This window comes from Falco rusticolus, chromosome 1 (genome assembly GCF_015220075.1).
Source record: "Falco rusticolus isolate bFalRus1 chromosome 1, bFalRus1.pri, whole genome shotgun sequence".
Lineage (NCBI taxonomy): Eukaryota > Metazoa > Chordata > Aves > Falconiformes > Falconidae > Falco > Falco rusticolus.
The window spans coordinates 78607449-78634363 of record NC_051187.1 but is presented as its reverse complement, the minus strand read 5'-3'; the positions used below and the strand labels follow the sequence as shown (position 1 = coordinate 78634363).

General features: G+C 39.0%; 1 protein-coding gene across 3 annotated transcripts in view; it reads left to right on the top strand.

Annotated features, from left to right (window-relative positions):
* Positions 1-26915, top strand: part of DOK7 (docking protein 7) — an 81519-nt gene that overhangs the window by 21115 nt on the left and 33489 nt on the right. For all 3 annotated transcript variants that reach the window (XM_037385820.1, XM_037385803.1, XM_037385812.1), the window contains 2 exons: positions 5537-5644; positions 8264-9138. In XM_037385820.1, coding sequence (XP_037241717.1) covers positions 5537-5644; positions 8264-9138 — 983 coding nt within the window. The remainder of the gene's footprint in view (positions 1-5536; positions 5645-8263; positions 9139-26915) is intronic.

The window sequence follows — 26915 nt, the reverse complement described above, 5'->3', positions numbered from 1 at the left end:
TGCAATGTTCTGCTTCTGTGTAATTTAAAATCATTTATAGGAAGCAGCCTTCTCTCCAGTTTGCTGCTCAAATTTGGCTTCTTGCTGTTGCCTGTACTTTTCCAACTTAAATATGCTTGAATAACTCTTTAGTATTTTCAAGAAAGGAAAATACACCAAGGGGAGCTGTACAGAGAAAAGAATGTAATGTGGTGAAAAAATGTCACATTGACAGTATTCTTGGATAACAGCACCCACAGCACAAATAGAATCCAGCGATGTTATGCTGTCAACATCTGCTTGGTCTGTTTTTGGAAAAAGGGTAATGAATGAAGCCAGTGGTTTCAGGTACAAACAGCTCAACCATATGGTTAAGTGGAGTGCTGAAATATTTAAGTGGTAGCATGAAATTAATAGGAAATGGTAGAGACTGGTTTGAAGAGGACGGAAAAACAACTAGTTTTCTTACTTCCCGTAGTGATTCTTTAAAAAATGTAAAATGCCCGGTGTCCAAAAGGAGCCTGTAAACTGCACGTGCAAGGGATATTTGCTCAAGTACTCAATATTCACACCTTTTTTTCAGGATTGTGGTTTTAAAAAATATACCTGACTTCCTTAAAAGTTTGGATATATGATTACTGTATGTATTTTATTATGTCATCTATAAAATATGTAGTGAAAATGCTGTGCAATGGAAGCATAAACTTGAGTGACCATTGCAAGGTATAATCTCTGGTCTAATCTCTTATAGTTGACCTGCTTTGAGCAGCGGGTTAGACTACAGAAGTCCTGAGATCCCTTCCAATCTGAATTATTCTGTGACTTTTTAGGAATAGATATCAAATGAATATGAATATTCTCATGATAAAAATAATTCTAGTATATGTATATCTGAAATAAAATGGAAAAAGACAATAACATTAGATGGTTTGCAGTCTATTACTGTGTGGTACTTACTTTGGGAGTCCATTAATTATGCAAAATTGTACCAAAATACTCATTGGTAGCTCCATTAGTAGAATGGAGGTTTTGATTTGTTAAAAGCTGCAGGATCAGGTCTCAAATTTAGGACATACGACACTGAGTGGGAATGCAAAGGTAGTGTAGGTATCTATATTTTTTCATGAGGTATATGTAGCATTTTAAATAAAGGACTTGAATGACAGAACGGCTTCTTTTCCCCAGCTACTAGTTGGAAAATAATTGCTGTAACTGACTACTTGCATAGTCTCTTCCACCCCCGGCCTTGAAAAGATATTTAGAAAACAGACCAAAGAATTTTATATTCTTGTCTTGACAGAAGTCTAGGTATTGACAACTAGTAATGGGTCACTGATTGCATGGTTTGTAATCTATACTGAATTTGCATGCATGTTATTTGAGAAATGTTTGTTCATCATGTGTGCTTTGAATTCCTTCTTTTTACTAGCAAGATTCATCTTGAATGCCAAACTTGAACATGGCAAAGGCCAATAGCTGATCGGTGGTGTCTTTGATCAGTGGGCAGATCAGTACTCTCTAAATCTGGCTAAGGCTACAGGACAGTCTAGTCCTGCAGGCTTGAAAGACCCAAAGTGTTATGTTCATAGTCTTGATGCTCTCTTTTAATTTTGGAAGCTTTTTCAGACTGCTTTGTGACTGATGAAAGTGTGCAGTGCTGCTTGCTGAGGATCTATCTGATGCTCTTTCTTTTTGTTGAAGCTTGATACACCTTTGGCCATTGCAAGACAGCTCTGTGGCTGCCTTCTGCAGTATCTGTACCAAGTGGATTCTCCTCAAACTTTTAGGACATCTTTTCATTCCTCCAGACATATTACAAGGTGTGGAGATGTTAGCATGAAGGTGAGGGTCCAGGCCTGATTTGCAAATGTGCCTAGAGTTACAGGAAGAAAGAAAGGAGAGATGTTCAGCCTAACTTACCTAACTTTGTTTAATGAAGTTATTAACCAATGCTGCATTTTAAAGATGCATATAATTAAGCATATCTTAGGTAGCTGCTGGCTTAACTTGATACAAAACACTTTTCTTGACAGGTGCTTACTGAACAAACCTAGAGATTTGAGTTACTGTGACACTTTATTTGTATGTTACCAAAGTATTCAAAATCTCCCACGATGAGCAGCTGATGTGGCTTAAATGCATATCCACCAATGTAATACAAAAATAAAATCTCCATCAGAGGCATTTTTAGTCCAGCCAGATTTCATGTAATCCTTCCCTTTTGCTCCAAAGCAGCGTTAAGAAGTTTTCAGTGACTGCCTTGCACAAAAGATTTCTCTTCATAGCAAGGGATCCATTGTTGTTTGGAAAATGATAAAACAATTCCATAATTGAAGGACCTGGGTGAATGCCTAGATTCCGTGGGAGTAAATCAAACAAGTAGCAGTAAATCACATTTGTTAGGAGTTTGGGAAATGAAGGTACTAATTGCTCTGAGAGTTGGAGATACTGATGGATGTTGCGTGGACAGTAGTTGTCTGAACTTCCTTGGACAGCTGCCTTGGTACTAGTCATGTTGCTTCTGTCCTCCTGAATTAGTAATACCGCAAATTACTACACAGTTATTTAGAGGCTTTGTATTGTGCATGCTCAAGGTATAGGATCATGCCGACAAATCCAACTTTACTGTTGAAAACCCTTTGTTTTTATCATTTTTTAGGCCATATTTCTACAGTCATATGACAGGAAGTCATAGGTTAAGCCCTCCAATAAGGACTGGTCTCTATAAGGTGGCTGCCAATGACTTCAGTCCTTAGTCTGATCTTGTAGCAAAACCTGATTAGTGCATGGTAGTCTGTAACCAAACATACTGGTATAAGAATCTGCTGCTTCTGGGGCATAGTATTGTGTGTGTTTTCCATAGAAGTCTTGCTTATTAGCAGAGAAGATTAAGGGCAAACCAAAGATTTCAGTAAGATTGATGGACAGTTATTTTTTAAGCCTAAGACTTAAAGTTTATATATGTTTGGCAAGTTTTGAAGCTGTTTCTGTAGATATTTCCTAGTACTTGCTGAGAAAGGGTTCTAATCAATCTTCCACAAAATGCCAATGAGAGGTCCCAGCACATAACTATGAACCCAGTTTTATACATATCTCTTGTACACAGGCATTCCTTAAGGGGAAGTTTAAGTAAAAAATTGTCAATCCTGTGTCTAGAGATTTCATGTTGTTGCGTGAAACCTGTTGTGTTCTGTAGCTGTGTAGCTGATAGGGAATTTGGCTTCTAGAAGCAAGTGAACATGTGAAATGCAAACTGCCTCCCGATCTTGTATTCTATTACAGGCCATTTTTGCAAGATCAGTTGTTTGACCAGTTTGTTGGGGTTTTTTTAATTATATCTTTTGCTGTCTGTAAGAGGGATATTAGTTACTAAAAACCTAATAGTTCTGGATTTGCCCTAGTAACAGTCTGAAAATCTGTATTTATGAAGTAATCATATTCAGAGGAAAGTGGGAAGTCTCTTTCCTACAGGTAGTTCTTTGCTCTGGGAAGGGTTAGTGTCTGTCACATCTTGGTTTGACTAATTTGCTCATCTGTTATGCCAACTTTGTACGCAAAGTCCTTGTAGAACATCTTTGATGAACCTTTTTGGGCATAAGGGCATTTAACTACATACAGCAGAGTAACTGGAGCAGAGGACATTAAAAAATAGATTCAGGCAGCAGCCTGTAACACTATGTGCTACTGAGCAGATAGTTGCACAGACCTGTCTGGGTTGCACCATAGGTACTGGTGGCCAAATTTTGTGTTTCTTTTGGCAGAGGTCCATATGGAAGCATTGGGGGTTTTGTCTGAGTTCCACAGGTTTGAACAAGTCGGTGCTTAATATGAGTTATATTGCATCAGAAATAGGAATGGAGACCTAACAAAATAATCCATACCAAACAGCCCTCTTTTCTGTTCCTAAGCTGGGGAGGTGTCAGACACTGACACCAAGCACTGAGCACTGTTTGAGCTGGGAGACACAGAGGTCACAGACTCTGTTTGTCACAGGTGTTGTTGCCTTGTCCCTGTTAGAACATCTTTGCCTTCCAATATATGCTGTTATAGAAGGAATGTGTGTTTCTGGCTTGTTCGGCTAATCTTATCCAGATCCAGATCGCAGACTGCTAGAAGGAAACCCCCTCCACATGGGAAAGAAGGTTCAGCATTGTCATTTCTGTTCCTGTGATGCACTTGGACCTATCCAGGGCAGATCAGAAAGTTAATATGGTTAGGAGAGATGTAGCAGCTGGTTTCTCAGGTAGTTAATAACGTAGGGACTCCTGTGGAGCTTCAGCTCACCTGGTAATGCTCCTTCCCCTGGTGTGAGCTTGCTTTGACTGCTGTCTTGACAACATCAAACCCAAGTCTTTTAAAACTGGGATGAAAATGAAACTTTTCTTTCATCATTTCAACTGTTTTTTATCTTACTAACTCAACCACAGCCCTTTTCATCGTTTCCCCCCCCTTATTAAATTATTCAATAATCACATGTTTTTGTGGTGTGCTACTACTACTTGGTTGATGAGATATACAAGAACAGCAGTCTTGAGGAAGCTAATCTGTTTTATCTGTCATTAATTACCTTCCCTATGCAATTAATACAAGCTACTGAAACTTCTGATGAGGAACAAGTTAGCAGACCATATCCTTTGCAACTGCTGGGCATGACACACTTGTCAGTGCTGTTTGAAAACACCTGTAAGATTTCTCTTGGGGTAATGGTTATGATTACTTGCAACATCTGGTTTTATTGTTGTGCCTGGCTGGAAAAAAAATGGTTTAGAGGAAACTGGCCTGTTTTACTGATGAAAGTTCTTCCACATTCTGTATAACTCCTGGTATTTCTCCTTTTATTGGAATAGAATGAGACTTCTTCTGTGAAGTAATTTCAGCTGGAATGGCAAACTGACTAAAATGTATGGGCAAAATCCCTGACAGTACATTTTAGTAGTGGTTTTTATAATTTTAACTTGTCTTGTATTAAACATGAAGACAGAGAGCCACCAGGCTGCTTATTTTATCTCTGACTTCTGAACATGAAGCTTGAAAGTAATGTCTTTGTAAATAGGTGATCTGGATTGCAAGGTGTCAGGTAGTTTTATCACTATGACTCTTGAGTTTATGATGTAGATTTGTAAATTTGTAGCATAAAAAGTTTGGTCTTTCTTGATGATAAAATTCCCAATGAGTTCAGTGAAGTCAGGACACGTTTTACTGGTCACATTACTTTTCAACTGCTCTAGACCTGCAACGTGCTAATTATCTTTCTAGCTATTGCCTTTGGCGCTGTGCTTTTCAGGGTTCTGTCCCTGGTGGTAACTCTTACAGACACTGGATATAATCTCTGAAAGTCTTTGAAGCTTAAAATTATAACTTATGTAGCATTTCTCTAGGATGTGCTTGAAGGCAGATTGTCCCATACATTTTCCAATCAGTGTTTTCCCTTCCTGTAGTAGTAGATCAAACAGGAACATAAGAATATCTAACAAAATAATGTGGTTTTTTTCTTTCCTTCTTTTTATATATTTTCCATGCTGCTTCTTTGTTATTTATTTTGTATTTCTTTTCAAAGATCCAAGTACAAATCCAGCCTATTCAGAAGAAAGATTGGCTCATGAAGCTTTGCAGTTAGAAAAGCGCTTGAGCTTGCTGTCCCATACAAGTCGCCAGGGCAGTGGAGGTAAGAAATTTAGCTAAGTAAAATTAATGGCGTTCCTTCCTTTCCAGGCTTTAGAAATAAGCACATGTAGATAATTATAAGATGGTGAACTTAAAAGAAAAATAATAGAGAAATGGTCAAGACATTTGATTTGGCTGCTGTTGCTTGTGGGGCAGTTCTTTAACAGTATTGCCTAAAGTCCATTGATGTAGACTGGAGTTTTTCAACTGACCAGTGCAAGTTTTGGGTCAAACATTGTTAATGCAGGAAGATCCTTTGGTATGCTGAGTCCTACTGAATTTGTGCATGTGCTACTTCAAAAGAACTGGCTGCATCAGGTTTGGTATCTGCTTATGTACTTCACTCCAGCCCATGAGATGGACTAACTTGTATAGTTCACCCATCAGGCTTACAGCACATTTTTTGTACTAAAACCTAGAACTCCTCTGCTTTGGTTCTAACTATTATTCTTGTTAATATTCTTGCTCTTTGTGGTACTATCTATGCATGTCCCTTCTGGAGTTATGTATCAAAGTAGAATTGCTCTCTAGCACTGGAGTGTAAAAGGGCCTCTGCCCTGAACTGCCATTTGAATTGTTTAGTAGCAGAAGTTATGTCCTCAAAACATGTGCCTTGCTTTTGACTCTAAAGCCTAAAAATGCCCCTGTGGAGATCCTCAGGAGCTTAATTATGTGCTTCTGTATATGTCCATGGCTACTTTAGTCTTGACACTGCTGAGTAATGTGGTTTGTGACTAAATTCTGCTGAGACTTCCTGAGGTTTTTCTTAGTTAGTATATAACTATTGGACTTGACTGGAGTGATGGAAAACAAATGAGACTTGATGGGGAAGCATGCCTGTTTGCTTTATCCACTGTGGTTAGAAAACGTGGGCCAACTTCATATACATGCCCTGCCTGAGATTACTTGAATGTATGCCCTTATTCTCCTAAGAATGTTACAATCCTCAGAGAATGAGGAATCCTAGGTTTTCCTATTGTTTGGGTTTTGCATATGAAAATTAAATATTTGTGTTTATGGGAAATATTATAACAACAAGATTGTTCCTGTAGGTTTGGTCAGAGGACATTTGCCTAAATTTGGAGATGTAGGTTCTGCCACCGTCTTGGAGAACATGTAGCTCTACAGGGAGGACTTTCCTTCCAGAGTTTTGAAGTGCCTGAAATAGTTGTCTAAGAGAAGTGATTTCAAATAAATTCAACAATCTTATTTTTGAAATAAAAAAGATGTTTTTGTAAGCAGAAGAACTTTTATTTAACAAGTATATTTCTTCTGGGAATGCTGCTGAGAACTACACATATTTTTATAATTTGTGCCTTCTGTCTAGACAGCTGTATAATTTAATCTCAGGAGTTGCTCAGGGATCATGAGCCAGTGTCATGCAGTGGGGCACTGGGGAAAAAGAAAGAATTAGATTTCACAGGGTAAACATAGCTATTTTGTGATAGTATGTATCAAGAATTACTCCATGAAGAGCAGGAGAATTGTTCTAAAATTTTCCCTCAACAGCTGAGAATAGAAATAGCTTAGTAACATCAGAAGCTCAGGTGACAATTTGCAGTGGACCCTTCCCCTTTCTACCCCATCTGGCAACTTAATGCCCATGGTTTAAAACTAATTAAATCAATGAAGATTAATACCTACAAAATTATGCTGCTGTCAACCTTTGTTTTCACATTGGTTTTATTAAGAAGGAAGGAAATATCATTGTGGACTGTGTGTCACTACAAGAACGTGGTTTTGTTTGCTTGTTTGTTTTTGTGCATTTGTTTGTCTGACATTTGTGTTTGTCCTTATGGCCTTTCATGCCAATGTTTGATTTTTTTCTTCCATATTCTGTCTTGATAGCAGTAGTTACCTGTAAAAGTGTCCTTCTTGCAAGTATCGGTGAGAAAAAAAAATATTCTTGCAATAGATGCATAAATGAATTATGGAAGATCTTTTTGTATGTAGTTATGTAAACATTTTTATAATAGTAGTATTCTCATTTTTTTGTTACAGTGATGTGTGGTTGCATTTTGGTATGGATATTATGCAGAAGTGCAAAAGAGCTGAGGAGAGAACAGGACAGTCTTAAGTTTGATTTTTATTTTTGTGGTCTCTACACATTCACTTTGGTGTCGTTCAAAGAAGATGTAGATAGAGAAAAAAGTACAAATAGGTTAATAATTTGTTTGATTCAGATCAAATTAAAACATGGAAATGTTTTATATGGCTTTGGGTTACAATAACAAGGTTTTCTTCAGAGCATCCTCAGCTATCTTGAGCATGGGACTTTCTGAATATTCCCTGTAATATAAGATAAAAGTATCTAAAATAAAACAAATGAACTGTATGGAAGTAAAATGTCATTGAAAAGGGGAGAACTTAGTGCATAAACTCTAAAAGTTTAGCCCTGAATGCATTATGTTCCACAGCGTGGTAGGGTTATGGCAAGGTAACATACTATTGGCATTTAATTTTTCCTGTGGGGAATATAAATTATTGCAGGAATTCTGGCTTTCTGACAGATGTTCCCCTTACAAAAAGCAGGTGGTATCTCAGGGTCCTTTCTGTTTGTACATACTTGCCATGCTTCAGTCTGTGTTTTAAACATAGGTCGATGTGTTTTCTTTTCTAGGAGATGATAGAAGTCTTTCAAGCTCATCTTCAGATACCAGCCACTCGGATGTTAGTGTTGGGAGCAGACTGACAATTTGGCCTGAACAGTCTTCAGCCAGCACTTCTCAAGAGAGTCATGGACTGGCAGCAGCAAAGGGCATTCATCTTGGGGAAGAAAAGACCCTTCCAGAAGGGGCACGTGGCACCACTAAACTGCCTCCAAAGCCCCTCCGATCAAGACAGCTACAGGAAATAGGTCGTCAGAGTTCTTCTGACAGTGGAATAGCTACTGGTAGTCACTCTTCTTACTCTGGAAGCTTCTCTTCCTATGCTGGCAGCTTGGACATTTGCCATGGTGATGAGTTTGGATCATTGCTAAGCTTGCCATTGAACTTTCCTTCGGATCAGAATTTATGTACTTGTCCTCACAGTGAGCTCCAGAGAGGTGTGGGATCAGAGTATCAGGTTCCCAGCTCTCTAAGACATGTTTATGATATACCCAGGAGTTTGTTACAGGCAGCTTCTAAAGATGTGCAACCAAAGAGTGCAGATTCCACGCTACCCAAGGACCAGGCCCTGTCAACTCAAGGTGCTAGTGACCCAAAACTGCGACTACCACACTTGGAAGCATGGAGGGTACCCGAGCGCAGCCAGGACAGAGGGAGGCCTTCATCCTTACTCACAGAAAGCAGCAAGGACTCAAGTGATGAGACATATGTGGATTTTGTTTCGAGGTGGTCAGACACAAAACCACAAGGACAGGTGTCAGACTCCAAAAGTAGTGAGTTGTCACCACCTAGGGGGCCCTCAGCTGACCCCTGTGATACATGTAGCCCCCACCCTGGGATGACAAGAGCTCTTTTTTCAGCTTGTCCAATCTGTGGTGGACTAAAGGTAAATACCTAACACTGAGCAGATGCTAACAAGCCTTACTTAATATAGCATGATTAATTTGAAATGGCTAAAGTTGCAGGTTATAAGTACTACTGTTTCCTTTATAATTTGAACAGGTAATAACTTCTGTGTTGTTTATGCTTAAGCTGAGAGGTTTAGCACACGGTTCCTCAAAATGTGTGCCTGATCAGGAAAACACTGAACAATATAGGCCGTCAATCATTACTTGTAAATTGGCCAATTTTGGCTTTGGATATATGTGGGTGGCTTACAGTGACAGAGCTAGAAGCTTTACAGGCACTGAGAGGGCTGAATTTGTCATATAGTTGTAATCTAGCATGAAGGACATCGATCTGTTTTACTGCTGGTATTTTAAAAGAAGGAAGAAGGGAGGTCAAATAGTGTGTACTTCTCTTTAAGGTGACCACAGTGCATATTTTTATTTTATTGATGTTTTTCTTTTCTTTACCATTGTAGTTTGAGCATGTCTTGCACAGGAAGCCAGATTAGCAAAGCTTCTCACTGGGGCAAGAGAAGATAGTCAAGTCAGCATGGCAATCCATAGCGGATTAACTAATGCAGTATTATGACTGGCCAATGACAGATACTTTAGAGGAGGTATACAATAACTCTTAGTGGTCTACTACCAGGACACCATATTTGCAGGAAAAATTATTTTTTATCAGCAGTCATGTAAAGACTTAAAACCCAAAGTATGGAGATTCATACGCTTTTCTAAACACATTTGCCAGTATCTGTTACTATGATTTTGATATTCTCATAAATTCTTTTTGAACTCTGCTGAATTCTTAGCTTTTTATAGGAGTAAGATATATACATTAATTGTACATTGCATGAAGAAAATGTATCTGTTTTTATCCATTCTGGAGAGGAATTTTTTTTGTGAATGTGTTTGCTAAACTTAGATGGTAAAGCTGCTTGTGTTGGTGAGCTGTTGAAAGGCTGGAAAAGTTAAGAGGGAGTGCTCAAATTACGGAATGTGTGAAGTAGGGATTCAGCAAGAGAGACTTTTGTTTGAGGAATTAAATACTGCCATTGAAGTGTGTGCATTTTAATTGAGCGTGTGAGATTACATAAATCACTGCTACGAAAAGGGTTCAAGTGTACAGTAAGTTACAAAAGAAAAATTAGAAGGTTATAAACTCGAGGGATTATTTTCTTCTCATGAGGTGTTTCATGCATTTGCATCATTGACTGCCTTCACCTTCACATCTAAAACTAGAAAATGCTGTCTGCCTGAGGCGCTTGTATAGCCTCCGTAACAGCACCGGAGATGTTACTTTGTCATGTACTTGCAGCATTAGGAGGTAGGGAGACACTGATGTGACAGGCCTCATAAGGTTGTGTCTACACTGATCATTAGGACCAGTGTTCTTCCATGACCATCCTTGCCAGCCATCTGTACCAAAGGCCCTCACTCGAACTTTAGCCTAAATCTGAAAACTTGGCTGGATGCGGAGGGCTGAGATTTAGCCTCCCACTTCTGTTCTTTCTGCAGCGCAGGCGGCAGGGTGCACAGCAGTGTATCTGCTGCTGGCTTCCTGCTGACTATAGTTAGAAAGGAGTTAGGAAAAATGCACAAGACTGATTCCTAGGAGGGCTCTCCTCTGGGATCAGAAAGCTCCAAGATGGCTTTGTCTTAAGCAGCAAGGAAATAATTAGTTAAGGTACAGTTAGTTAGCTTATGTGGTCTAAATGTTTCTGGGTGATCTGAATTGTCAGTTCAGACATGAATTTATCAAAGTTTACCCTAGGTATTTGTTGCAGACAGGAAGCTGAAAGTGAGTATTCTGTTGTGTATCTTCAAAGCCATTAAAGGCTAATTTATGTCACTTTTTTAACTGCCCGTTGACTCCAGCAACATACACACCCAAATCTTTTATTGCAAAATGTTATCAGGTTTCATGGTGTTTCTAGTTGCCTTAATAATATAGTTGGAAGGAATTTCAGGAACTGTAAATATTTAAACAAATTTAGTGAGAGAAACACTGGTGCAATCCTCTTAATAACTCTGTTTTAGCATGAGATATGCACATCTGTTTCTTATCCTTCCCCACCTGCACCCCCTGCCATTTGTAAGCAGTTGGGAAGGAAGTCTTACTAAATGGAATGATTCATGGGTTTATTTTTACTTTTGAAAGAAAAAAATAACCTTTTGATACATTGTCCTGAATTGTCAAGATGAGTTATTTTAGATGGACACCATTTTTGGCTTTTCTCATAATGAATACAGTGAAAGCTCAAATTCATATGCTGTAACTAAAAAATAATTTGTATTCCTTGTGCTATGAGCAGAATACATTTAAGATGCAGTTAAGGCCAGGAGGAGCTGATTTATGGATTAATGAAGACATCAGATTTTCATGTTTATTCCAATTCCGGTTCAAAATGCTTTAGCATGCCCGTGTTTGGAGTTCCTTTGCAATTTCAAGTTAACCTGTTAGTTAAATTGTGTTGATGGTTTTTAAATGCCTACTAATTAAACTGAGTGAGTGACCTGAGTAGAGGAAAGTCTACAGCAATAATAAAGGGTGTAAGCACTGGGTTTTTTTCTGCCTTGTATGTAAACTTTGGCAAATTGAGGTTAGATTTGGGCATGTTGTCTGTGTGTGTTGGAGTTCAGCATGTGAAGAGCTGGAGACAGATTGCAGGATGAAGACATGCATATGTGGAAAGCATGGTGGCATTTGTGATTGGGATTGACTTGGTTAAGAACCACCTGCTCCGCTAATGACAAGGATGATGATGAACATAGGGAGAACATACCCTGGGGAAGTGCCAAGGTTCAAACAGAAAATAGGGCAAGGAAGCCTTTCTGTTTCACTCTGGATGAAGAATAGAACCAGCCTGAAGAAAGTTACTAAAAATTGCTTCTCTTATTTCTCTATTGTATTTCATATTAGACACTGGGGATTAATAAGCAAGCATGCAGGGTGTTTTGCTTTCTGTTGTATGTTATTGTAGTGTGCTCAAGATGTCTTCCTTTACAAACTTCGCAAGGTGTGCCTTTGCTATGTAATTTTTTGCCTAGGTGATTTCAGTCTTATGGATGATTGCAGAGATGAATCCATTGTGTATTCTCAGTATATTTTAAGCTCAGAATGTTGGATTGTTACAGGATTTCTGAGTAAGCTGTAGAGCTATATTATTAGACTTGCTACGTTTTCAACTACTTAGCTGATAGTAATTTGATGAACAGACTTTCACTGTATGCTTATTGCTCTGTAACTTCATTTGATGCTATAGTTTGAGAAATTATGTCAAACTTTTTTATAGGGTGTCTTTTTTTTTTTTTTACACCACCATTGTTTGTAAATTTTCATAGAAGTCTGAAAAATAAAATTATTTTCCAACTGGTTTTGTCCTTTTCCATCTCACAAGTACTGGCTTTAGTTTTGCTTTGCTTTTTATCCCCTGACCTTCATCTTCTTGCAAGTTGAATTAATATGGAATGACTAGGGCTGTCTCTTTCACACTACTTAGTGTTATACTCAAATCACTGTTGACAGCTTGAAATATCTATTAGTTGGAATGACTTTTATGTACGTTTAGCCAACCGTAAATTCATATTTATGGCAGTGGGAGGTATTATGTATGTAGAAATACAGTCTTGGCTACTGCTTTGGTAGTTACCTTGCTATGATAGAGGAGGAAAGAAAGTGTCAGTTTTTGTGTGACTGTTATCATCAATCCAGTATTGGTATTCAGACACTCACTTTAGCTGATCATTTAAAATACCAAAACCTCCCTGGAGACATAGGTCCCAAATTCGGAGCCAGTCTATGCAAATCCTTTGTGACGTATTTGTGTAGTTCCTACTACTGCACTAACTGTATGCCTCAAACTTTGAATCTCCCGGATTATCTGTAGTAAGCAGAAATAAAGGAATGCTGTACTCACAATGTACAAAAGAGTTTAGGGGTTTTGTCAGGTAGCAGGATCCACACTGCCGAGTGAAGAACCCTTCCTAGGGTTCCAAGGATGCTTCCCTACACAATATAGGGAGATCTGGTACCTGCCTTGGGGGGATGTGGATCTTGGTTCAAGTGGGGAGTTGTTTTGATTGGCTGATAGCAACTTTACCTCATTTAGTCTGTTCCGTAGGAACTGCTTTATTTTGTGTTACAGCTTTAAAGGAAGACATGTGCATGTCTGTACTGTGATCCTTGAGCAGGCACTTTACTCAGTATATTTAGTCATGCAGCACCATGTCTTTGCAGGGCTTGTTAATTACACACAGCCTTTTATGAGTGCACAGTCTCTGGGTAGATCTAGAACTACTATGATTATCTGTGTTTCCACCGTGCGTTGTAGACCACGGAAAGACTAAGCTAAGAGAGAAGCAAGGCTCATGTGTTCCTTAGAGAAGGGGCTTGGACTCTAAAAAACATAGTGCACTGAGGTCTGTTTTGTGGTCTTGCCTGGACTGGTTTAACTAAGGTCATGAACAGCCTGTTACTGGGTTGGGAATATAGCCTTGGCCTTCCAAATCCTGTACCAAACCCTTAATCCTGGGTTTAGCTGGTTTGTCTCCTTTCATTGTAGATGCTGCTTTTGCAAGTGGTAAAAGAGAGGGCCTATAAGGTGTAAATTTGTGTAGTGAGATTCGAGAAATAGCTGCGGACTACATTGTCACATCCATTTAACTGAGAATTATTTTTTTTTTGCTTTTAGTCAGGTACTTTTCTAATGTAGTATTAAAATAGATAGTGAAGAAATCACAGTATGTTGTTATATACAACTTCAGTGTAGCTTTTTTTTACTGTTGGAGCCATTACCTCCTTCCCCATGAGACTGAACACCTTATGTGTTTATCTCGTAGTGTGTTTATTTCCCTGCTTTCTCTGAAAGTATAGGAACATGATTATTCATAATTACACACCTTTTACAGCTCTTTTAAAAGATTGATTTTTTACTTCCTTTTTTTTTTTTTTTTTTTACAGTATTGATGTGTGATGCTGTAACATTTTATGCGTCTTCCTACCTTCAGAAAAGCTACAGGTTGTCTGAATCCTCAGTTGAGAAGGACACATTTGTCATCTTCTGCAGTGTTGGTTCTACTTGTACTTCTGCTCTCATCTCAGAGCTCTGGGCAGTTAGGCAGCACACACTGTCAAAACTGTAACAGGAACAGTTGGCACCTCAGAGGAATCTGGTAGTCAGTTGTCAGTATTATTGACCTGAATGACAAAGTGTTTGTGAAGCTCTTGTATGCTTTGATGACCATTGATTTTGGGTATTACTGGCTTTTGGCATGAATTAGAAAACTTGCATTTGTGCTCTCTTCTTTTAAGATTTAATTCCAATTGTTGTTCTTTCAGTCCTGACTGTGATACATTAACCTGCAGTGAGATGGATCTTCCATAACATGTATCACCGCTAAATGAGGTGACTGCACCGGACAATGATTTGGCAATCTGGCATTTTACTTACATTACAGTTATTGTAAAAGGCTCTGACATTTTTACAATAAAGTAGTGTTATTTTGGGGGCTTTTCACAGGTTCAAAGACATCTTTAAAACCACCAATTTCCCCACAACATCATTCTGAAAGAGAAGAAATCTATGACCATTGCTGTCCTTGACAATGAAACACAGTCATTTCTGGAGGTGGTTGTGCTGACAAAAGCACACAGCACTGTGCAAGTCAATGATTGGAGCAAAAATGTGTTCTCCAGTTGAAACTGGTAGAGGAAAGGGGCATAAAACAGATGGCTGTAGTGTCAGGGTTAGAGCTTGATTTGTTTTGTTTTCTTTTTTGTAGTTTTGGCCAGGACCCCAAGTCTATCACAGAGTTAACTCCCATCCTCTTACTAAGGTGCTGTTGGGTCTGCTTATACACTGTGTTGAAGTGTTGTTTATCAGCAGTTCACAGGCAAATAGAAGATATGGTTTTTTTCTTCTCAGTGTACCACTGTTATTTTATACAATATTATAATGCTTCTTGGCAATAGGCTTCACTCCCAAGTAATCAAGAAGAGAACCCAGCTCCCTTTCCCTTTGCTGTTGCTGGTAGGGGCTCATATAAGTGACCCAGCTCTTCCAAAGCTTTGCTTGGAGGAGGTCACTTCATGGGTATGACTTTGGATTTGAGATGTCATACTAAAATACAAGACATACTGATCCTACCAGAGCTGTGCAGATCTGACTTGCTTTTGGCCCTGTAGGAGGCTGCCTTACCTCATACCTAAAAAGTAATACTGAAGATGCTCTCCATCTATCAGGAAAGAATCCCCGCCAGGATTTGCACTAGGAATAAAGTTTCTCACCTGGATTCAGAATAATAAGAATTAAGCTCTCAGCATTTCTTGGGATCAGGCACTAAGAACAGATAGCCTGTGGTCTCTAATGGGAAAACTGCTTGCCGCAGAAGCACTGGTAAGTGAAATGATACTAATAATGTCAAGAGAAGAGAGTGTCTTTCCTACCTGAGGGAATGTAGACAACATAGGTCAGCAGAATTCGTTCTTCTGTACTAAATAGAAGTGTTGCTGGATCGCTTTTCTGTCAGAGAGCCAGTGAAGATATTGATAAACCGTGCTGTTGACCTTTTATACCCACCAGAATGAACAAATGGGAAAAACTACTTCCTCCCCTAAATATAATCAAGCTGGATAATAGCTTTTATTATTACTACAACTGATGGCTACTTCTTCCTCTGTTGGGAGCAATAGCTTTTCTGAAGAGAGAGAAAGAAATATTTTAAAGGAGGAGGAGTCTGATAATAAAAGCTGGAAAAAATTACTCCCTTTGGAATGTAGGGTTTGTGGTGTTTTTGGTTTTGATCCAGTTGTAAAGAGACTCATCAGATTGTTTGGAATGGGGCCAAAATGGGAAAATGGAAGGCTTTTTTCTGTCTGTCTTTTTTTCTAAATAGAAATCCATTTTTTCTGGAAGAATTCTACAGAATTCTGTAAAGTTTTACCACACTTTCTATCTTCATTTTCTAAAACGGAGAAAAGTAGAATTCACCTGCAGAGGAGGAAACCCCGAAAAGACATTAGGAAGGCATGGATTACATTAAGCTGAACTCAGAGGCAAGCAAATAATTCCGGTGACAGCCCTGGATTAAGATTCCTAGGCTTTATTCCCAGGTGGTTCATCTCCTTCTGCAAAATCATAAACAGTTACTTTAAAAAAACCTCAATTCCTGGACTTGCATTTCTGCAAAATGCTTGTAGTGTCTACCACCATTATATTTTTAAGACCATGGATTCAAGCAGCCTATGCAGAAAATATTCTGTTTTAACAGTCACCGATATCGAAGTAATTCTGTGGCTCAGAAGGAATTGGCAAGTGTCAGTAGGATAGCAATCATTTGGATGGGGTGTCTGGAGGGTTGACAGCAGCTCACTGCGAGTAGATGAGAGGACTGAAAATAGATGTTCAGTAGTTCCAACAAAATTACACAAACTGTGCTTATACTTGTCCACAACCCGTGACAAGACATATAAATGGAGTTAGTTTTGGTAGTTCAAGATGCTCAGTATTCTTATTACTTCAAGATATCTATGGAAATACTTTCAGTCTGGCTAGTAGCCCACATAGATTTGCAATCAGATTAGATCCTTAAGGTATTAGTTGTGTAGAGGTTGTGATGTAGGCAAATTCCTGTTTCCAGTATAACTGTGCAACCCTATACCAAGTTGTATTACTTTGTTTGTAAAAAGCAAATATTTTTTCTTAATATTGGCCTAGTGAAGTTTGATAGTAGGGTAACATCTTCATACAGGTAATGCGATTTTGGCATTTGTTAGCAAGAAAAGGGCAAGTGTGGCAACAAATCCACTGAACAGAAAATTGTTTATTACCTGCTCCACAAAAAATTACACTGAAACCAATCTGAGGAATGAATCATTGAAGAATATTTATGTGTTCAGAACTGAATGAATACTTCCTTTAGGCTAAAAAGTCAGAAAATGTGGCTAAACCATTCTGGTATAGAAATGCCTGCCAAACAGTTTTCAAGGCATACTGTTCTAAAGCTCCTCTTGCAATTTTGTCTATCGCTTTATTGTGCATAGTTATGAACGCTTCTGCTGAAATGCTACAGAACTTGTCTAGAGAACAAAAGAAAGGGCATTCTTTAAAAGTGTGTATAGTAGATGGGACTGCCAGCTTTACCTCCCATGCAATTGTACAGTCCTGGTGAAGGTCCCAGTGAGGTCAGCAGAACCTTGTTGCAGACTTCAGCAGGCTTTCCTCTGACTCTTAAAAACAGGGCCACTGAAATCAGTGTGATTAAAATGTTTGGATCGTAAGAGAATTGGGCTGGATGTGAGTTAAATAAAATGGATCTTTGATATCTATGACAGATTTCAATCCCTGTCCCATAGTAGAAGGAGTGGGGTTGATTGCTGTGGACCTCAGGAAATACAGAAAGAATGCTTATTAAACTTTGGTTTTCTTGCCTGTCAGATCCATTTTACAAACCTGCGTGATACGCTATAAAGCTAGTTGTCTGCTGCAGACTCCTGGCAGGAATTTGTGACAGCAAAGTGCAGGTGATGGTGTTTTGGAAACCCATCAATAGGAGGGGAAAGGATTCGCAGGGTGTGCAAGAGAGGTAAAAAGCTCGAGATCTGCACTGATGTAGGAATTTTGTGTTATGGTTTTATTATTGTGGCTCTGACCAGGTTACCTCAGTCTACCTAGTTATATAATATCTGTAACTGGAGAATGTTTACTTCCCAAGGCTATTGTTAGGACTGATGGGATGGTGTTTCTACAGTACTTTGGATGTGGACAATTCTATCCAAGTGCTAAAGATTATATTAAATGTGATGTTTTCCAGGCTGCAGTGAGAGAGACAGGAAGTTGTTTGCCTTTCAAGTGAACTGTGGACAGAAAAGGAACTCAATAAGAGTCACTAAAGAAGAAAATCAGCCTGCCAGGTTGGAGCAGCTACTCTACAATTTCTATTTATTTATTAATTTATTTATGTATTTATTTATTTAAATGCTGGGAATTCTATCACAACTTTATGATTTCAACAAATAGTTCAAAGCCATTTTCTACTTAATGAAGGATCAGAGAGCAGTGGCACTGAATACATGATTTCAACAGTTGTTTTTTTTTAATTGTGTGAAATTGAGCTTGATGAATGGTGTCTTTAAAGAGCGGCAGAGTTACTGGAAAGAAGTTATTAACGCAGGAACCTTTACACTTAGTGGATTCAGAAAATCTACAACTGCAGACATAGCAGTTGAAAATCAGTTCTTTCTAAGCATGGGATTAGCCTGAGGGTTGAGCAATTTTGTAGCAGTTAGAAAGGAGCAAGATACCAAGAACATGCTTGAAGATATGACTGAAATTCAAGTCAAGTTGTAACAACAGAGGAAAAGAAAAACATGAATGTATTATGTTTTTTAATGTATTCTTTTCTTAAATCCTTATTTAGGAGAGGCATATTGCACCAAATCAAATTTAGCAGATTTTTTTGATGCAATGAATTTTTTTTCCCCCTTTAATTCGTTTTTTAGGTCAAAAGCTATTTTGGCTGAATAGGGATTAGGTAAAACTCAGAGTTTTTTCCCTGTAAGAGGTTTGAGAGCAGATGACCCGTTCAAGCTGTCTAAGGATCTGCAGTTACGTATTTCAGCTAGTCAGTTGTCCCATCTTAAGTAGACACTCTTGAGTTTTCTTGGTGCTGGCTAAACTGAGCTCAAAGTATAGGAACGCTGGGTCAGAACCAAGGTGACACAATGAACCATTAAAGTTACTGCACCTGACTAAGCAAATCTTTTTTACAGTGTTAAAAATGCTCTTTATGCCACTTTTTACCAGTTGCACAAAATCTTTTCTGTTCCATTCCTAAATGACATTTTGGAAGGAAGGACTTCCTTGCATTCAAGCCATCCTTGCTAGTGTAATAACGTTTTGAATCTTGAAGGGTCGCTTGAGAAACTCATAACTTGCTTCAGGGAGTAATTCAAACCGTGGGTGTAGGACAGAAGCATGGGGAAAAATGTTATGTGGAGCTACTCTTTCCAACCCCTCTGCTTCATCTCTAGTGAAGTTCAATGCATCAACAGGACTGTAACAACACAAAATTTTTGTGTGTGTGCAAAAGTTAGACTGAGTTTCCTCGGGTGGGATGGGGATGTTAAGATCAAAACAAGTGACTGTTAATATGATCCATGTGATAAATGACAGCCAGGATTGGGTGACTGAATACCAGAGTCTTACATACAGATTCTAGGCTGTAGTAAAAGTGCCTTTACTGCATACAAGCTCTGCTTGTATGTCTTCCTCAGCATTACCTTTTATGTATTTCCATGTTCCTTTCCTAAAACAGGACAGATGAAAGAAGGCAGTCCTTGAGACTTTCTCTGAAGCAGTTTGATCCTACACAAGTCCACAGGGTAGACTGAAAAGGGGCTTTTGGCTTTGTGCTCCTAGTCTTGTCACATGAAGATATTGGGCTATTCACAGTGTAAACTGCAGCAGCCAGCTGTCAATCAACTAAAATGACTGTTTCAACAGCTGGGAATCAGTGGGACATGAACTCTGGCTGTGTTCCCTCTCCCCTAGCCACATCCTCTGCAGTAGTCTGGATTCTGTGGAATCCTCTGCTAATTCAATGCTGATTGGAAGCAATTTTGAATGTACAAGAAATCTGAGCCTGGAAAATATTAAGGGAATAGAAACCTTTCCCAGATCTGGTTTATTACAAGGACAGAGAAGTGCTAAGTGGGCTATATCAGGGCTAGTAACTATATACTTGAATCCTCTGTAGCACGAGGAAAACATTTCCAGGTGAAGTCTGCCAATTCATCTCATTCCTTGAGACACGAAGTCAAGCAGAACACATGTGCTATGGAGGTGACTATTACATAAAGCTTTGAAAAACTACAGAAGTAATTATACATAATAATTTATAGCAAGTCTCTCCAATACAGGAGAAGCCTGTGAACACCCCCCGTGAATAGTTAAGTATCTGTATCCTTTGAAGCTTAATTATAGTTGCATTGCCTTTGACAAGCCATAATTTCAGTGATGGGCTGGGGATAAAGGAAAATCCTTGTCTTAAACTTACTATTTTGAGCTTACTCTCCCTTATTTGTCCTTCTAGTTCCACCCATTTCTTTCTAATGATGATAACTGATTATCTTGTTAATAACTTTTTTTCTGGGAGAAGTTGACTACTATTAGCTGTAAATGTGAGGTTGAAAAAGAAGGAAAACAGATGTGAAGATGATATTGCAAGATGTTCATTTTTATTCTTCATACGCTCATAATTAAGCCTACTCTAGTTCTCTCTCTGTGTGGAGCAGGATGCACAGGTTATAACAAGGATTCTTTTCTTCGTGTCTTTATGTGGAACGGGCTGGAAGGAAGGAATCAAATAACTAGTCTAATGTAAATTGGCATAGCTCCATCAGCTACAAAACAGGCCCAAGTGTATTTTTAGTGCAAGCACAAGCTAAACTCACACTGTGGAACAACACTCTTTGGGGGAAGTAGAAGAAGGAAAAGACTTAGGGCAGTCCATAGGTGAATGCTTCAAAATGGTAATTACCGCTTAACAAAAACTTTCTCCATCTCTGAGAATCTGTAGAGGTGGATTTAATTTGACTCTAACATCTGATATTTCACTTTGTCAGCTTTTGCAATATTTTCACATTTGAGTCCTTCCCTATTTACTGTTTGTCACTGTAGCTGTAGAGTTGTAGTTAAACTCTTTATATGCAAAACAGAATCCCTGTTCTTCCTGAACAGATGACTTGGATTTTAAATATCGTTGCAAGCAGAAAACTTGAGTGAAAGGGATACTTCATGCACTTTTGGTGGAATGGTGGAATTAATTTTCTGTTAAATGGTGGAATTAATTTTCTGTTAATCAGAAGCTTTTTGACAAGAACAATTGTGATAAGTTAGGCTACTTCTCAGCACAGTGGCATAAAAGCTGTTTTTCACTGAGAAGTGTAAAATGTCTCTTATGTATGTTGATTGAAGCTCATCCCCTTTTCCTCATCAGGGAAGGATTGTCTGTGTCAGGAAATGAATGGATTATTGGACCTTTTGTCTTACATGTCTCTTCCCGGTGTAAATTTGCTGTAAATTGCTCCTTTGCTAATCAAAAGAGCGAGACTATTTGAATCCCTTTGTGAGTACATGTGTGCATATGTGTATATGTTAATGATTGCCTTTTTCATTTATTTTCAGTCTCTCCAAGTTTCCTGCTAAACAGTACTTTATGTTGACTTAAAAACTTGAAATGGGCTGATGCTCCTACTGCAGCAGAACTCTGCTGTATCTACCGGGATGTGCTATTTTAAGAAAATGTATAACACCACTTCCCATTTGTCAAGCCCTCCTAATTTCACAGGTACTTGTGCAGTGCTGAGATGCTCAGTGGTGGCACAGTTACTCTTGTGAACTTTAAAATGCAAAAGAAATGGATCGTGTGAGATGTTGCATCCAGTGTACGTGCACTTTGCCTCTCCTGTTTCTTTTATGTGCTGAGCAAGAATGAGATGAGAACTCCACCCTGCTTATTATCTGTACAGTAGAGTCAAGTCTGCTGTTACGCATATGTGTTTGGGCTCCATTTGAGCCTTATTTTCAGTGGTACAGTAGTTTTGCTGGAGTCTCTGCCTTGAGTGGTTTTCACTTGGTGCAGAATGAGTGGAAATTAACAGATCTCTTGTACAAGGAAGCTCAGACTAGCAAATGTGGGGAAACTGAGTGTATTTTAAATATCAGCTGTTCTTGTAGTAGTGTAATGCTACCCCCTGTTGGAAATTGGAATACATGGAATATAAACCAGAATACATGGAATTGAAGCCTCTTTGTGTACATTACTTTGTTTCTGTTGCACTTGATAGGACTTCAGAAGTGCCGGTATTTATTTAAAAAAGAAAGAAAAAAAATTTTTTGGCGTAAATAGGAAAGATGTTTTCCCCAGTTATTGGAGCTAATTTAGTTTAAAATAGTCTTTTCATGTTAAAATAAGTTTATAGGCACAGATGTCTGCAATTTTACTGTCTTTCTGTAAGAACACAAATATATAACCTATTACAGTTAATGTTGATTTTTAGTCTACGTAAACATGTATCTATTCATAAAGGCCTTACCATTTCTAAAACAGAAACACAGCTAAAGCTGCTGTATACACTATTATACATGTGTTCACCTGTGAAAATGTGATTGGTTAAAGCAATGCTGTGGGTGCACTGCTGAACCTTCAACAGTCAGGAGGAATGTTTGTTTGAACTCTTCTGCTTAAGCACTATAACTGGAGTTTCTGTATGTACCTTAGGAGAGGTGGTTTAACTAAAAGGAGCCTAGCTGAATAAGGCTCGGAAAAGGGAATGTAATGTTGCAATGAAGACATCTCTAAAAAGTTGGCAACGCTATCTTGAATCATAAAATCTGCTGGATATCTTATGCTTAAGTTAAAAATTGTTCCTTTTCATAAAATTCCAGAACAGACCTTCTGCTACTCTAAATCATGACAGCTCAGCCAAGGAGTTAGGGGAAACAATGTAGCCGCTTCTTATTACCTGGACAAACTGGCCATCTTTATTTTGGCCCTAAGAATATGTGATATGCAGAACTTCAGATTATATCAGGGGTATCTGCCTTGGATCTTAGACCTCTCATTGGAGAAAAAAGGGTTTTATTTCTGATGGTGTATTTTAATGGCAATTGTGTAAGGACTCTTTCATCTCCTGAATGACAGAATGATTGTTATGAGATACATTTGGTGAAAGAAGAGGCAGTGAAGGCTAGTGTTAATACATTTTATTGTGTATCTAGCACCAGTTCACAGGTGTATTTGTTCAGGGTTCTGTGCTCTGAAATCAGGAGATGCTGTGCCCTAGTTGTTCAAGTTTGATGAATATACCCTATGACATTTGCATATGGTGTTTCTATTTTTCATGAAGAATTGTTTTTAGTTCTTCCCTTCTAACTCCTGCACTATTTATGCCCGTGTTTATCAAATATGTTGAATTAAAACTGGTCTTGGAGCCAATTTGCTACGTCTGCTAGGCATTTCTTCTGACTAGCTGAATTCCTCAGCCTGGTCCTGGCTCCTGCTATGGAAGACCTCCTGTATCATCAACTGGGAGTGAAATGTGTTCTGATTATGTTCCAGCGTCTTTGTGCTGTGAGGTCTCTCAGGAAGCTTAATGAGATCATCTGTTCAGCAATATTCATAATAATTCACGTCCGCCTTTTCATTTGAGTTGCTTATACAGATCTACCTAGAGGGTTTGCAATGGCAGTATCTCTCTCCACAGCTCATCACTGTATCTATCCTTACAAAACATCCATGCAATAATGAAGTGCTTCTCCCTGTACGGAAAACAGTACTGCTAATTTTTACCTGTGGTTAAGTAGGACAGATTTTCAAATTCACAGATGCATCTTGTTGGTCTGGAACAATCATAGCAATTTTTTGAAGACCCATGAAAAACTGAAACCTTATGAAATTAGTTTAAAAAATTGTAAGACAAACCCAAAATCTATGTTTGAGGGAGGTGGCAGATGTTTCTTAAGTTGTTGTGGTTTTGGGCATTTCTCTGTAACCACAAGCTGTCTGGCTGATACTGGTGTTAGTACAGTTTACAATGGCTTGGTGTTGTGTGCCTTCAGACTTTGCTGTCTACTTGGAATGAGTCTTATTGCTTTGTGCCTGTTGTACGTGCTCTTGGCTTTTTTTTTTTTTGTCTAGGAAGTATGCAAACTTGACTTGCAGTAGTGCTTCAGAACAAACACATCACTGATGTGTTTACACCGGGTATTTTATATGCAGTGGATGGTATTGCATAGCTGTTTCCTCTAGAATTCTGTCTCAATACTTTTGTACATAATGAGATATGTATGTGATGTTAAAAGGATGTTATTTAGGTTGAAAAGTTAAGCCCCTCACTGTTAAGGAATTGACAGATTTACAGTTGCTCATGCCATCTTGATTTCACCCACACATGTCCCTCTCATGCAGTGAATGAGGCAGATGTCCTGTGGAAAAAATGATATGTGACCATGTAATTGCATTACAGCCCAGTTGTTCAGCACACTCCTAGTGTGGCTCTTTGGTATGAAGTCATTCTAGAGCAATTTTTGGTTTTGAAAAGCAAAGGACAAGAGCAAATCATGTGCCTTGTTGCTGTGTCAGCTTCCCCATGCCCATATGTTATTCATCGCAGAGCTTGAAAATTGACCCTTCAGCATTGTTACTGAGCCTCCCACCACCCGAATTGCAGGGCCGTCACTGCTAGCTGGCAGCTGGAGATGGCTTTTATCTCAGGGTGGAGGCTGTGCAGCTGGATCCAGGTACTGGCTTTTGTGGTAGCTGTGGCAGAGGACTCAGCCCAGCTTTTCTTTCTCTTCTTTGAGTGGACACTTTCAGAGCATGCTAAAGGCAAGGTGTGTCATTTTCAGAACTAATGGTTGTGTTCTGATGCCAGTGGTCATGTTCGGGATTGGGTGACAAAGGGCTCGTGGCTGCAGGTGGCTGGGAAGTCCACAGCAAGAAGCAGGAGGGCCTCTCTCAACAGAAGCATGCCAAAATCATAGCAGAAGAGTTCCTCTGTAAAAACATGAGAGAGAAGATGGGTACACAAATCTGGACTGGAACTAAACAATGCTTTTGATTCTTGTTTAAATAACGCCTGCAGCTTGTATGTGAGTTGAGCTGTGATTATCCCACAGGTTTTAGGACGTGTATTTTAATGTGAGGCAGAGCATGGCTTGCTAGTGCCACTGAAATCACCAGCTTCATGCTTAGAAAAATAGCTGATGTTTGGGGTTGGCTGAGCAAACCGAGATGTTTCTGAACTGACTTCAGCAATCTTTCTGTAAGCCGCCAGTTGGCTTGCAACAGATGAAGCTGAGTAATCAGAAGTTTGTGGCTGAAATTGGAGCCCCACACCTGAAGCATGCCATGGACAGGAGATTGTTTCGTTTGGAGATGTTACAAAGGATGGCAGAGTTGAATAGTTTTGTATCTTTTGTTCAGGACTTGATCAACTAACTACTAGGCGTTGTGAACCAGCCCATCAAAGCAGATGACCTTTAAAGGTTGCTCCATGTATCTGTATTTCTTGACCTTTCCTGGGAACTTGGATTTATTTTTTTTTGGTTGTTGTGGGTTTTTTTTTTATTTGTTTGTTGTTTGTTTGGGTTTTTTTGTGGTTTTTTTTTCATTTGTTTGGTTTTGGTTTTGTTTTTGTGGTTTTTTTTTCCCCCTGTGGCAGCCTAAGCATTCCAGCTTTAAACTTCTTTGGTTATTTGCACCAAGAATAAGTCATAGTTTTTAATCCTCATGAGGAAAGTACCTTAGCTGTCAGTTTCATTAGGGACTGTTTTCTTTTTGCTTAAATATCTGGGCTTTGCATAACTTTGGACATGTTCAAGACTTTTCCATTTTCTAAAGGCAATTCACACTTCTGGTTTTGTGATGCTGATTTCAAAATCTTTATTCATGATTTCTCATTGGGTCCTTTGCTCCTTTGTGAAGTTTCTGACAGTTCAAGATACTATTGTTATAAACTATATAATGTAACTGTAATTTGCTGCCTCCCTCTACATACAAACTGCATGAAGCAGTCGGAAGGATTGTGATGAAGGGCCACCAGCTGTCTATAGCAGGCATGAGAGTGTTTGCTCGTTGTTAGTCTGCTTCACAGTTTCTGCTTTTCAGGGACCATCCTCTGGATATTGAGTCATGATTTTGATGGTTTTCTCTTGAAAAACGGGGTGTTTTGCATGACCTTGATACTGCATAATAGCCCTAAAATAAACAGAGAGGAGAAAAAAAATCTAGATCATATTCTCCGTGAATATTAAGCAGCCAACCAATGCTGCAATCCATCCTCTCTGTTTCTGAGTGCATTTCTGGTATGTGCTGAATAAAAATCTCACAGTGCAAATAGTTGCTTCTATTACTGTTGAGTATGAATTCCTCTTTCATAACAAGAAGAATCTGGGAGCCTCTCATTTAAGTTGAGCCTTTCTTCCTGTCTGAGCACCCAGACTGTGGCAAAATGTCATGCATGTGCTTAGCCCAAAGCAAATGACACCTAAAAGTCACAGAATCATAGAATAGTTGGGGTTGCAAGGGATCTTTAAAGGTCATCTAGTCCACCTCCCCTGCAATAAGCAGGGACATCTTCCACTAGATCAGGTTGCTCAGAGGTCTGTCCAACTTGACCTCGAATGTTTCCAAGGATGGACACCTACTGCTTCTCTGGGGAACCTGTTCCAGCGTTTCACCACCCTCACTGTAAGCATTTGTCTCTTAATCCAGTCTGAATCTACCCTCTTTTAGTTTAAAACATTACTTGTGATCATACCACAACAAGCCCTGCTAAAAAGTCTGTCCCCATCTTTTTTATAAGCCCCCTTTACGTATTGAAAGGCCTTATATATAAGGCCTTATTATAAGGTCTCTTCCTATATATATATCTATATATATATGTATATATAAGAAATGCAGCCTTCTCTTCTCCAAGCTGAACAACCCCAACTCTCTCAGCCTTTCCTCACCGGAGAGGTGCTCCAGCCCTCTGATCATCTTCGTGGCCCCTCTCTGGACTCGCTCCCACAAGTCTATGTCTTTCCTGTGCTGAGAACTCTAACTCTTACTAGGTTCAGAATAACGAAGCTATAAAAAGCTGGCAAACTTAGATGAGCAGAAAGAAAAGCTTTCTTTCTAAAGATACACAAAGAGAATTACATAAGCTGTGACTGATGAGGTGTGTCTGAAATGTTGACAGTTATCAGGCAAATGGCATTTCATTCCT